The sequence below is a fragment of the Molossus molossus genome, unplaced genomic scaffold, assembly GCF_014108415.1.
Source record: "Molossus molossus isolate mMolMol1 unplaced genomic scaffold, mMolMol1.p scaffold_m16_p_11, whole genome shotgun sequence".
Taxonomy (NCBI): Eukaryota; Metazoa; Chordata; class Mammalia; order Chiroptera; family Molossidae; genus Molossus; species Molossus molossus.
This window is the reverse complement of record NW_023425346.1, coordinates 73,447,506-73,461,019: the sequence shown is the minus strand read 5'-3', so window position 1 is coordinate 73,461,019 and position 13,514 is coordinate 73,447,506. Positions and strand designations below refer to the sequence as shown.

Below are 13,514 nucleotides of genomic sequence, written 5' to 3'. Positions count from 1 at the left end.
CTAACTGGAATTTTCTTTAATGCCGATGCAGCTTCCATTGCTAACTTTTGCCTTCTCTCAAGTGGCCAAAATTGTTTTCATCAGCAAATTCCTATTCCCTAAGATTTTCTGCAAATGCTTAGGCTCCTCCTGTCTCATTTTGATCATGAACATGTCTAGGACTTCAAAAAGGTCAAATTCTCCCGCTTTTCCTTTCCAGCGCCCCTCTCATAACTTTCCCCTTTATTTGAGCCTTTTATGGTTACTGGGTTTTGCGTGTCAACACTCCCAACACCAGCAGCCCACCCTGCAATGCCAGGCCAGGCCCAGGAAGACTCTTTTACTCTGCCCCACTAATAGGCCCAGGCTCTTTTATTCTGCCCCATCCATATTTTGTCTTGGACCCAGGAACAGCTGGTCTAGGTGACAAGCTGGACTCACCAATCACAGGCTCAGGGGAGTGATTTTCTTGGAGATGGGCTGGCCTGGGAGTTGATACTACAGACTCAAATGGGCTCACTCAGAGGGCTCCTACACCCATCCCAGAACCTTAAACTAATCCGATGTTGCTCTTAAAGCGGAACTTTAGATTCAACGAAAAACCCACATTAGCTCCTTGTTAATGGCTGAGATGGAGAATGGTGGATTGGGGCTCAGTGGCTGAGGAATAGCACAAGGCATTAAGAGGGGTCAGGACAGTGATCTCGCTGGACAGCCCACCCCAACCCCTGAAAATCAGAACCAGTTACTCTGGGCTGCTCCTATCACCAGCCCCGACTTTGCTTGGGGGAAAACACCCCTTAATTTGCCCCTGTCCCGTCTCTGCAGTTGGCAGCTTGGAAAAGAAAGCGAAACAAAGGTCCCTGGGAAAGTGAAGTTTTCAATTAATTGGTGTGAGTGACGGACGGGGGTGGGTGGTGGCTGCAGGCGAGGCGCTTAACTTTTGCGCCTGGCAGCGGAGTGGCTTTCGCCTGGAACCCTTAGTTGAGTTTTTCTGCGCGCGGGGGGAGGCTGCGCCAGACCCAGGGAGCCCAGCTTGGGAGACGACTCCCAGCTGGCACGAGTGTGGAGGCGAATAGCGTGGACCAGGCTTGGAACTTTTCTCGCTGGGTTAGATCGTCAGGTTCGCGCGTCGAGTCTTTTCGTCTCCTTGACTTATTTTTAAGTGTCTGCGCCTGGCCCCAAGGGCGCTTTGTGAGCATTTTCCAGGCGGACATAAGCAGGGTCTGCTCCAATTGGTCTTAATTCGGAGGATCCCCTGAGATAACATGCGTGAGATGCCTTTGCCCCGGTAGCAAGGTCGTGAAAATTAGCTCCCTTAGGTTTGAGGTCTAGGTCAGCCAATCCAAGCGATTAAGCAACAGAGTGAAAAATTGGTCTGTTTTCACACCATTCTAACCATCTCTGTCGTTTGCCTTCATTTAGTTGTGCAGCTTAGGGAGCCGAGGAGAGGTGGCAAAAACAGCCTTGGCGGAGACAAGGCGCAGGCCTCAGCGCCCGCCTCAGTCGCAAACAGGGCCTAGGATGGTTGGTCGCGCAATCAGCTCTTGGGGGTGGCTGCGGAGCAAACGCCAGGGTCCCGGGGAGGGCGGGAAGAAGAGGTGGGCTGCTCAAGGGGCTGGGGAGGGGTGGGGGCGGGGTGGGTGGGTCCAGAGGGGAGCGGGCCAGGAGCCAGGCTCTCCCGCGCCCCCACCCCCACGTGGCCCCGCGCAGCCAATGGCACGGCCCCGAGCAGGAGCCCTCGGGGAGGGAGGCGGCCCCCCGACCGGCCCAGGCCCCCTCCCAACCTGAACTTCGTTTTTATAAACGTCCCGCGATGAGCTAACCTGTTGGAGGGCGGGCAGGCCGGCGGGAGGCGGGAGGCTAGCAGTGGGAGAGAGGGCGAGAGGAAGAGGGCGGGAGCGCGAGAACGAGAGAGAAAGGAGAGGAGGGAGGAGGCGCGCTGCGCCATGGTGTCCTGCGCGGGGCCAGGGCCAGGGCCAGGGCCAGGCCAGGCCGGGCCATGAGCCGCGCCGGGAGCTGGGACATGGACGGGCTGCGGGCAGACGGCGGGGCCGCCGGGGCGGCCCCGGCCTCCTCTTCCTCCTCCTCCTCTGTGGCGGCGGCGGCGCCCGGCCAGTGTCGCGGCTTCCTCTCGGCGCCAGTGTTCGCCGGGACACACTCCGGGCGTGCGGCGGCGGCGGCAGCGGCGGCTGCGGCGGCGGCGGCGGCAGCCTCTGGTTTCGCATACCCTGGGACCTCTGAGCGCGCGGGCTCCGCCTCGTCTTCGTCATCTTCGGCTGTGGTCTCAGCGCGCCCGGAGGCTCCCTCCGCCAAAGAGTGCCCTGCGCCTGGTGCGGCCGCTGCAGCGCCCCCGGGTGCCCCAGCTCTGGGCTACGGTTACCACTTCGGCAACGGCTACTATAGCTGCCGCATGTCTCATGGTATGGGCTTACAGCAAAATGCTCTCAAGTCGTCGCCGCACTCCTCGCTGGGAGGATTCCCGGTGGAGAAGTACATGGACGTGTCGGGCCTGGCAAGCAGCAGCGTACCGGCCAACGAGGTGCCCGCGCGAGCCAAGGAGGTGTCCTTCTACCAGGGCTACACGAGTCCCTACCAGCACGTGCCTGGCTACATCGACATGGTGTCTACCTTTGGCTCTGGGGAGCCTCGGCACGAGGCGTATATTTCCATGGAGGGCTACCAGTCCTGGACGCTGGCCAACGGGTGGAACAGCCAGGTGTACTGCGCCAAAGACCAGCCACAGGGCTCCCACTTTTGGAAATCATCCTTTCCAGGTAGGGACGTCGGGGAGGTGCGGGGGACAGGAGGGAGAGAAAGAAGGAAAAGAAAGGGCTTGGAGTATATGCCCCTACTTGGTAGTGGGCCCCTGCCCTCCTTGCCCAACCAGGGTCAACCTAGTGGAGCAGTTCCTCCAGTTAGTGTGAAATCTGTAAATGCCTCCTTTGATTTAAACTGCCTCTTTCACAACCGTTTTCTTCTTGTGTATGGGTACAGGCCTGTTTTTCTCTTAAAGTTGAAGGTCTTTTCACGCCCTTAGCTCAGTCAAGGCCCTGGTTCCTTCTCCCCAAAGAGGTGTCACAGTGTTGGGCCCTACTTTTCAAGGACATGAATGCCCCAGAGTAACCACTAAAGCTCACAAGTTTCAAACACAGGAACACAAGAAATCAAAGCTTGAACAAACAGCCTGCATTTTTTTAAAGTCTGTGTATGGTTTGTATGTGCGCAACTGGTATTTGCAGAAACTGTCCTTATGAGAGTCCCCAATAACCACGCCATAAAATCTCAGGCTTGTTAAGATGCCGGTCTGAGAAACTATGATGATTGATCAAATAGACCTTCACTTTGAAGTGTAAATAACCTTTCTTTAATAACATGTAAATAATGTCTGTGTAAATAATAAAATATAAACAGCCTGGCTTTCTTTAGTCCCTGTAGCCCCTCCAAACATACACACATAGTCCCAGCTGGGTGCTCCAGATATTCTGGTCTAATTTTTCCCATACTGTTTTTTTATAACAGGGGATGTGGCTCTAAATCAGCCAGACATGTGTGTCTACCGTCGTGGGAGGAAGAAGAGGGTGCCCTATACCAAACTGCAGCTCAAAGAACTGGAGAATGAGTATGCCATTAACAAGTTCATTAACAAGGACAAGAGGCGGCGGATCTCGGCTGCCACGAACCTATCGGAAAGACAAGTGACCATTTGGTTTCAGAACCGAAGAGTGAAAGACAAGAAAATCGTCTCCAAGCTCAAAGATACTGTTTCCTGATGTGGGCCAGATTGGTCACTGAGCGTTTAAATGCTTTCCGTTGTCTCCAAAAGACCTTTGGAAAGACTTGAATATGTATTTAATTCCCCCCACGCCCCTGCCCGAAATGGCACATTTTGTGAATTGTTTTTCTCTCTTCCCCTTATCTGCTCTAAACCTTTTTGCTACCCAACCTGACTTTGTAGTTCTGTTTCTTACTTGTTTATTATTGATTTTGTTCTTTTCTAGGTTTATTTTTTATGACGTTTTTAATGTTCTGTTTCTCCCTCCCGGCCAGTATAAAGGACTTGAAGTATTTTTGAATACCCACCCCAGTGAATTTCAGAAGTGCCATTCTGACTTTAGGGTTTTATTTTTTTTAATCACTTTATATGCCTGTTTCCAGCACAGATTATTTTCATAATCCATTAGGGCAAAAAGTTTGCAGTCATTCATATCCTGTGATTGGGTAATTGAATCATTACCTCTCAGAAGTTGCCCTGAGGCAAGTGAAACAGCTCTGGGCAAGCAGTGTTCAGAGGTCTCTGAGAACGTCTAAAACCAGGAGGCTGGAGGTTCTGTGATGGCTTTAAAAGCAGCTACCTTATTAAATAGGGTTTGTATTGATATTGGAATGAAGACAATCTTTCCAGCTCCGGGTCTTTCACTTGCTGTTGTAGTTGTATGTGTTTAATACACCTTGTAGACTTGTGCTTTTATAATCTTTAATTTGAAAATAATGTGTTCTCATGGATGCCTTCATTACCCCAGCTCTAGATGCAAATATTTAAATGGCTGCAGTGGTCCCGAGGTATCCATGGATGGTATAAATGCACCCCCCTCTCCTTGGCCTCAGTCTGTGGGACTAGAATTGAGGCCTCTCCTTCATCCCCAGAAAAAGGCTGAAGCAATGTGGCCATGGGTGGTAACTTTTATCCAGAACCAATGAAGAACTTGACTGTCTGAATAAACGTATTGACCTCTCTCAGAAGGATAAAACATCTAACAAATGCAAAATTTGTGGAGCTCTAAGGTCGGAGAAGGAAAAAAAAAGTTTCCGAAAGTGTTAACTACTTTTAAAGTGCTACATATTTATATGACTGAGAGATTATTTTTGTAGATAAAATGTCTGTGAGCTGGGATATATGAGCAGTGCTTCAGGCATTTAAAAATCACTTTTTACTCCTAGGGAGATACAAATAAACAGAACTTTCTTATTTCCTCTGAGTCTTTATACATTTGTTTTCTTTCCCAAGTTTGTGTTACCTCTAGAAATGGTTCTTATTTATTATAAAATCTTGTTATTCAAAATACTATGATGTTCCCTACAGAGGAAGAAAACTCAATACCATTTCTGGTCTCTGAACCCTCCAGGCTCTCCACTTCTGCCACCCCTCCCCACTTTCTCCGTGGCTTTAACATCAATAGTGATGTCTTTAAATGATGATATAACTTGTGTCTAAAATGATATTTTTATACCAGACCACCTCAAAAACATCTCCAATAAAATTTTACTTTTCTTTCAATATTATAAATTTATTCGGTTTTATTTTTTTTTTATATCAATACGTATGTGCCATGTGTGCCCGAGTACAGGAAAACGTGCTCACTTGGAAGTTTTCTTCCTAGAAAGGCTGTTATAAATATCTACTCTAGGAAGGTCTTGAAATTAGACATATCCATATTTGGCAACTAAAAAAGAAACATTTCAGTTTATGCCTAATCGCCTTCTCCCGGCAGCCTGCACAAAGCAGTTGAAGACTGAAACTATAATTATACATCCTGAACCTCTAGAGGCAAATTTTAAGCTCTAAAAATTTTCTTTTTGCCTCTCAGGAAAATGGCCGTTTAGAAATGGGGTGCTTCTTCGTTTTTAGCACCCAGGCACAATCAGTTTAGTAGTTGCTAACTTTTTGGTATGTAAGCTCAATGCAGATGTTTAAAACCTCACACAGTATGTAAACTCTTCTGGCGGCAGGGCCCCTTTTACGGATCTGCCAGAGAAAGCGCAGAGATCCCAGGTTCGAAGCTACTTTCGTTTTCTCTGGCCCGGCTTGATTTCTCTCATTTGCAACTGATTGCGGATTGCGGGGCGGCCAATTTCGTTTTAATAATGAATGAGACACACACTCAGAGAGAGGGGGGGGGGGGCAGAAGAAGGGACCATGATTCAATCTCTGGAGAAGAGAGAACCCCTGAACATAGGCCCATACCATCCTAAAATTTTCTGTTTTTCTCACAAGATATGTTTTCATCCGAAACAAGCCTGTTTTCCCTTCTTCTCCATCGTCGCCCCCTCCCCCCTTCTTTTTTGTAACTTCCAGACTCCCGGGCCGCACTCCATTTCCCAGGTCTATTTCTCAGGTTTCCTGTAAGTGAATGGGGGAAACTGCCTCGAGGTTTTCCTTTCATCTGTAGTTTGCCCGTCAGTTTTCCTCCGCCTAAGAGAAATGGGAGGTTTGCTGAAGATTAAAACTGCGCTCAAACGCTCTCCTGGCGGAATTTGAATTGACGGCTAAATCAATAACAGATGAAGACTTTGTTATTTATATGAATTCCTTTTATATTCCGAAGGGAGGAGGGAGGAGAGGAACCGGTCGGTGGGCTAAAGGCTGGAAGGGAGGCCCGCAGGAAACTGCGAAGCGCTGGGAGCGTCGGGAACAGGCCTTTCCTTCGGGTGGAGACTGAGAGGCCCCAAGGCGAGCGCCTCCAAATCCGGCAGGTTTCGAGAGCCGCTGGTGGAGAATCCAGGCCCGCGCGTCTGCGCGTGATTCAAGAGGCGACGGGAGCTTTGGAGCCGGGATACACCGCCAGACAAAAGGGCGGCTGCGACGCTTCCCCGTGTCTAGCAGCCTTCTGAGTCCCTCTGGCTCCGCTGTCCGGGCCAGCCTTGCTACCACGATCTCCGGCTTTCCAAGACGCTCAGCCGCGCCTGGCAGCAGGCTGTGACCGCACGGCTGGAGAACCCAGGCCCACTGCGCCGCCCTTCACTGTTGATCTTGACCGTGCGGCGGCGCCTCTCCAGGCGTGGAGCTCGCTCGCCATCTCCTGGGCAGTTGACGGCATTGGCAGAGCTCTCCGTTTAGCTCCGTGGCCAAATTTCCTTTCCTATTCCCCAGTTTACCAGCTGAGCCTCCTGCCTCCTCCCCATTCGCCGCCCTTGTTCCCTGTACCCTGCTCCCAGCTCCCGTGGAACGCATACAATTTTGCCTGCCGGACCTCGGAAATCATAAACGCAGAAGATGAAGTGGGGCGGCTGGGCACCATTCTGAGCCAAGGAGAAATTAAGAGTCAAGTTGTGTTAGTCTTTCCTGTTTCTTACTTCCTTTCTATCTTTAGTCCCGAGGGGCAAACCGCAGCTGTGCGGGCTGCCTAAGGGTCCGAAGTAGACTTGGAAATACCGGAGAATCTCTGTATACTGAGACGGGAGGAGAGGAGACGTCAGGGACCCCTGGAACTGGAGCTTTCGACCCGAGGAGGCTGTAACTCCTCAAAAACCGGGCGAGTTTCCAAAAGTGAGGGCCTGGGTCCCTAAGTCCCTAGGAACTGAGGTTGCAGCTTGTGTCTACCCACCTCCCGCCCCCCACTACCCCCCCCCCCCATAATGAAAGGTCGGGGAGTGAAATGCGTCTCAATGTCTGTGCTCCTAAAGAAACCAACAGAGCCTTGAGGAGCCCCCGACTTGCCCACCCCCACCTTCTACCCCCGCCCTAGAGCGGGAGGAAGAGGCCGATTGCGTTCCCCAGAGCCGCCCAATTGGTCGCCATAACTCACACAATAAAGTCGCAGCGCGGTGGTCAGCTTTGCCCTCCGGCGGCGCCTGTGTGGTCTCAGTTGCTGGAGCTGGCGGTCTAACCAATTCCAGCTTGGCTCGAGGACCGCGAGGCGGGCTGCAGGCTGGGGCGGGCTCTAGTCACCGGGTCGCTGGGGGTCTTGGGACTGGAGGCAAGAGAGAAGGACCCCTAGCCCTCTGGCCAGACTAGACCCAGGGCCTGCTGCAGTGGCTGCTGCATTGCTCCTGGCAACCGAGCGCTGCCCCGCCCATCTCCGTGTTCTCTAGACCCCGGAATTTGCCAGCCTCCCGCGCCCCTGGAGGCACTGAGCGGGGGAATGCTGCTAGCCCCTTTCCTCCGTGTGCCCCGCTGTTCCCGAGCGGTGGTTCTGGCTCTACTCTCCTTCCACACCAGGTCGGAGAAGCTTGACCTGCTCTGCCCGCCCAGAGTGGATGAACACCTTGGACTTCTGGTTTGCAGGATGTAGTCGCCAAGGTGACTCCTGGAGATAAAAGGAATGTAGCTTTTGGCCAATCGAGCTGCCCGGTCTGCGCCTCCCCAGGAGCAGAGGGCTTGGCCATGAAGAAGCACCCAGGATTGGTGTGAAGCTTCCTTTCCGGGCGCCAAATTTGGGAGAGTTTGTGATGTACTTCTCAATCATCAAACCTCTGGAACTGTGCCTGCAGCCCGGGACCCAGGCCTCAGGCAGTGCGTGGGTCTTCGCTGCCAGATCGCCGGTGAAGAGTCCTCTCCAGAGAGACTGGACGGGGAGGAACGGGTTAGGAGTAGCATTGCTCAGGCTCAGGGACAGAATTGGTGGCCCCACTAGACCACGAGATCTTCGGACAAGCCGAGAGTCACGCAGTACTGGAAAAGGCCTCAGCTGCAACTTAAAACTGGCAGAAGCAAGCCTGGCCCAGGTAAGCGGATGAAAACGGGAGTGCAAAGCCAATCAAGACCAAGAAGAGTCCCAAGGGACACTCGGGCAAAAACACCCTATGCCTGGTGCCCCCAGCTTCTGCCGCTAGGCCTGGAAACTTGCAGAGGCTTCACCTTCCCTTAATATGCCTTGGCTCTGCCCGGCAGGCTTGTCCTTCACCATCGAATATTGCGGGTGTTATCATAATACCCTGAAGGGGGGGAAACCGGGTCGGGGGATGTAGGCGGTGCCGAAATGACCGGCTTTGAAGAACCTGCAGGCAAAGTTTCGTCCAATCGTCTGAGCCTGTCCTCTTATTCCCGGTTGTAACTAAATACTGCTGCGAGCGCAGCCGAAGCCCTTTGTTGGAGATGTGTGAGCGCAGTCTTTACAGAGCGGGCTATGTGGGCTCGCTTCTGAACCTTCAGTCGCCCGACTCCTTCTACTTCTCCAACCTGCGGCCGAATGGAGGCCAGTTGGCCGCGCTTCCCCCCATCTCATACCCGCGCGGCGCGCTGCCGTGGGCCACCACACCCGCATCCTGCGCCCCTGCGCAGCCTGCCGGTGCCACAGCCTTCGGCAGCTTCTCGCAGCCCTACCTGGCTGGCTCCGGGCCTCTTGGCCTGCAGCCCCTGGGCGCCAAGGACCGACCCGAAGAGCAGGCCAAGTTTTATACGCCTGACGCGGCCGCTGGGCCTGAGGAGCGTGGCCGAATGCGGCCGCCCTTTGCCCCTGAGTCTAGCCTGGCCCCCGCGGCCGCTGGTCTCAAATCGACCAAGTACGACTACCCGGGTGTGGGCCGTGCCGCTCCAGGCTCTGCGGCTCTGCTTGAGGGGACCCCCTGCGCCGCCGGCTTCAAGGACGACGCCAAGGGCCCGCTCAACTTGAACATGACAGTGCAGGCAGCGGGTGTCGCATCTTGCCTGCGACCTTCGCTGCCCGACGGTAAACGGTGGCCACACTCCCCGGGCCAGTATGGGCCGGAATGGGAGGTGGGGTGCCGGGGAGAGTGTGTAGGGTGTGTAGGGGGAGGGAGCCTCCGGGGGCGGGCAGGCAACAGGGAGCGGGCTGGGCTGACTTGGGCTGGGGCTGTGTTGCAGGCCTGCCGTGGGGGGCGGCCCCCGGGAGGGCCCGCAAGAAGCGGAAACCCTACACCAAGCAGCAGATTGCGGAGCTGGAGAACGAATTCCTCCTCAACGAATTCATCAACCGGCAGAAGCGCAAGGAATTGTCCAACAGGCTGAACCTCAGCGACCAGCAGGTCAAAATCTGGTTCCAGAATCGTCGTATGAAGAAGAAGCGCGTGGTGCTGCGTGAGCAGGCGCTGGCGCTATACTAGCCCCGAGCCTGGCCGTGGCCGGGCCTGCCCATGGCCAGGCCTGCCTGCCTTTTTGAGCCGAAGCCTGACGTGGAGGAAGAGATGGGACTGGGGCTTTTCCTTCCACTGCTTCTCAGCTGGTCCTAGGTACCCTCCCGCTCCGTCTACAGCCCCCAAAGCAAGCAGGATATTTGGAGACCTGGCCAGTTGTGCTTCCAGGCTTTTCCCCTTTCCCGGAGGGGCTGTGGAAGTTGCAACACAACCTTGGCCTTGAGGCTTCCCCAGTGGGGACCTGGGGCCACCTGTCTTAGCTTTCGGCTGAGGCATTTACACCTGGGCTCACTCTAGCTCCGTTTTACTTGGATTTCTGCTTTCACATAGTTAGTCTCCCTTTCCCTTTCTCCCCAATTCCCTCTGCTTTTAGCAGGCACCTAGCTAGAACTCAGAGTGGAATTGAATTTAGAAAGGCCCCTAGGGTGGAGTGGAAAGGGCTGTGGGCACAGTTGTGCCTCTTTGCAGCCAAAGCCCCTTGTGGAAAAGCCAGAATCTTGATTGTGGAGAAAGGAAAGGGTACCACCACCACCACCCCCTCCTGTCTGCCCTGGCTGGTTTGGAAAGACCAAAGTCACCCTAGACCTTCTGACTTCGGGAGGAAAGGGGAGGGAGTGTGATGGTACAAACTTGGAGACACCTCGGAGTTCAGGCTGGACTGGCTCCTCCAGCTGGGCAGAATGGATTGGATACTTTGTTCCCATGAATGGGACAAGGGAGGCTGGGGTTCCATGGCAAACTGCACTTCCTAGCCAAGACTAGGTAAAACTCCCCTACTTCTCTCACCGCCTCACGCCTCACGCATGTCTAGGCCAGAGTGCTACAGAGTGCTCTGTAACTGGACCCCCTAGCTGAGCTCTGATGAAGAGCTGCTAGTCTGTTTTGAGACTGGGTTGCACTAGAAGGAGGGGGAAATGTCCAGGGGCAGGAGAAGGGAGTGAGCAAGGTTGGAGGGGGTCCTACAGTCCCACTGTAAATATGGCTTTCCTTTTGAGATATGTAAAGGTGTCGACATGTCTTTCTTTCCTGAATTACAGTAATGGGCCACCGCAGGAAGAAGTGCAAGTTCCTCCATCAATTAGGGGGCAGGCAAGGAAGGACTTCCCTCAGATCCTCAGCCCCTCTTAGCTGCTCTTGTAGCTGCTTATGACCAAGTAGAGAGGAGCAGACATTTCCCTCTTCTTCTCCACCACCCACCAATTCCACCAGGGGCCCAATCACTGTGCCCTTTCTGAGGCCATCTCTGGTCTGCCTCCATGGAGTCTGAAAGGTCCTGGGCCCTACCAGGCTTGATTTGTGGAGGCTGGGGTTCCAGAATGCCAAATGGAGTTGTTCTTCCTGTGCTGGGGTAACCTGCCTTAACCTCAGTGAATCTAAGAGCCCCCTAAACTCCTTTTACCATCCCTGATTCTTTTCTCTCTCCTTCTGAGAAGTAGCACACCCAACTCCTAGCAAAATGCACAATAGCTTAAAAGTTGAATATTCCTTCCCAAAGTCTAATGATTTATTTTCAGTGAAGGACCAGGCCCTAGATCTAGAGTGGAAACCTCAGAAGGAGCCCCCGATCTTTAGCCCAACTGCCCTTAGTTGATGTTTAGACTAATTGCATTTTCTGTGCTATCTAATAGTTGTCATGCATGTTTTATTTTGTTTTGATTTTGTCAAAAATAATAGCTTGTATATATCAAACACATAGAACTGTTTTGATTGGAAATAAATATCCAAGTCCCAGCCAAGCTGTCAAGGGACTGATGTTGATTTTTTTTTTTTTTCCAAAACATTTTGGATTCCCTCTCTGATGTTTTTCAGGCAACAAAATTCATTTTTTTCTTTCCTGGTTGCAGTTTCACTGTAGGTATTGACTTGATTGTTCATTAAATGAGAAAATATCTTCCAAGTCAGTCAGGAAATGGTGTATAAAAGCCTATGAACAAAGTGTGTATGAAATACCCAAAGAGGGGGATTCGTTGACAGATTTGAGTGTGTCTCACACACTAAGCAAACCCTCAGCTTACTGCTGGCAGGGGTTTCTGCATTTTGCCTAAATTAGCAAACTTGAACGCATGCTGTTGGGGGGGGGGGCTGCCAAGATATGAGATTCCTCAGATTTCAATACAAACATCTCTCCCTGCCATGTTTTGGGTCAGGCTTCTCTGGAAAAAGATATGCCCTATGGAAAACCTCCATACTGGCACCTATGCCTGCAGCCCAAAAAACTCCCTTGGGAAATGTGGTCTCTGCATCCCTTGGCCTTCAGAGCCTGTAGTTCAGGCAGGGAAAGCAAGGGCCTACTGTATTCACCATCCTCTTACAGACCCCAGGCCCAGTTAACTCGGAGATGGAAAGTAGAAAATTGCTAGCTTTTAGCAAATGGGACAATTAACAAAACTGCTAAATCTCTAATACTGAGTATTCAGTGTTTCCAATTACCCGTCCCACAAGTGAATTTGATGTGCACTTTAAAAATAGTTTTTAAACAGCTCCTTTAAAAAACACAACAGAGGAAAAAGGAACCAAGAGGCTGTGGAGGCTCTGTCTTTAGAAATGTTTTCCCATCTTGTGGGGCTCAGAGAGGCACTGGTACCCGGAGCTGGGTCTCAAAACATCTAAACAAAGGCGGAGGCCATACTCAGACCTCAGGTTCCAAGGGCTGGGTAAAGGATCAGGAAACCGGACGTAAACCCAGGACCTGCAACAACACTCAGAGGCCGTTTCTTTTCAATATATACCATTAAATCATCTTGGTTTTTTGTTTGTTGGTTGGTTTTTTCTTTAGCCTGGGATGTGGGGTGGGAGGAGATATCCATGAAGACCACTCCCCAAATAACTGAAATTATTCTAATTGTAAAATCTTGTCTCTCACGTATGGCTTCAGCAATGTTTTTCAAATCTATCCATTTTACTGATCTGCACAAATACAAAGGCGGCGGTGTCCTCTCTCCCTTCGGTAGCCGAAATCGCGGCAGGGATTGGTAACCACGATGAAATTCTTAAGAAACAAACGCTGGAGAGAAAGGATGCTGAAATCTGAGTACTCAACATTCCCTCGCATAAAGACAAATATGTTCTCCGAAATGCTGTAGCCCAGGCAGGCCTCTTTCAAAAAAAAAAGGGGGGTGGGGGGGTTAAACGAGAAAAAAACAGCCTCGTCTGGCATTCAATCGGCTACGAACTCAGAGGGCCTACCCGAGGACGTTTTAAGGCCTGGGGGCTCTCCCCAAGGGAGGTTGCCTGGGGAGGCTTCCCGGAAGCCGGGGGATGGGGTGAAGGAGAAATCCAGAACCGTTGTAAATATTCATGTGTGTGCCTCTGTGTGTGTGTGTGTGTGTGTGTGTGTGTGTGGTGGTGGTGGGGTGCCCCTTCACCCCGCCTCTCCCAGCTGCATCCACCCACCTTAGAGGCGGTGGGGGTGGGGTGGGGGTCTCGGCGCCTGTCTGATCGTCCTTGGACAAAGGTGATCTCCCCACATTTTTTTGTTCTCCAATCACTTGACTTAAGAAGCCCATTCTGAAGGCTCTACAGGAAGGGACTGGCTCCGGGTGTTTTCCCCGCGTTTCTCCTCTTCTTTCGTTTCCTAAAAGAGCATAAATAATTAAAGTTTGGCAGGAAAGAAAAGCTTTCTTGCAGAACTGTAGTGGCAATAAATGAAATGACTCAGAATCCCTTCCCCAGTCAGCTTTTACGAGAGCTGCCAGACAGTGTCTGTTCACGTTCTCCAGATA

At 52.1% G+C, this 13,514-nt stretch overlaps 2 protein-coding genes across 2 annotated transcripts; both read left to right on the top strand.

The window, feature by feature from the left end:
• The first annotated feature begins 1,807 nt into the window (after positions 1–1,807).
• On the top strand, positions 1,808–4,958 carry HOXD13 (homeobox D13). Its single transcript, XM_036254789.1, has 2 exons — positions 1,808–2,756; positions 3,502–4,958. The coding sequence occupies exons 1-2, from the start codon at positions 1,982–1,984 to the stop codon at positions 3,750–3,752; spliced, it is 1,026 nt and encodes a 341-aa protein (XP_036110682.1). The 5' UTR covers positions 1,808–1,981; the 3' UTR covers positions 3,753–4,958.
• A 3,835-nt stretch (positions 4,959–8,793) lies between these two features.
• HOXD12 (homeobox D12) lies at positions 8,794–9,882 on the top strand. The gene is made up of 2 exons (XM_036254821.1): positions 8,794–9,368; positions 9,524–9,882. Exons 1-2 carry the CDS (start codon positions 8,795–8,797, stop codon positions 9,760–9,762), a joined length of 813 nt encoding a protein of 270 aa, XP_036110714.1. The 5' UTR covers position 8,794; the 3' UTR covers positions 9,763–9,882.
• Positions 9,883–13,514: the final 3,632 nt, after the last annotated feature.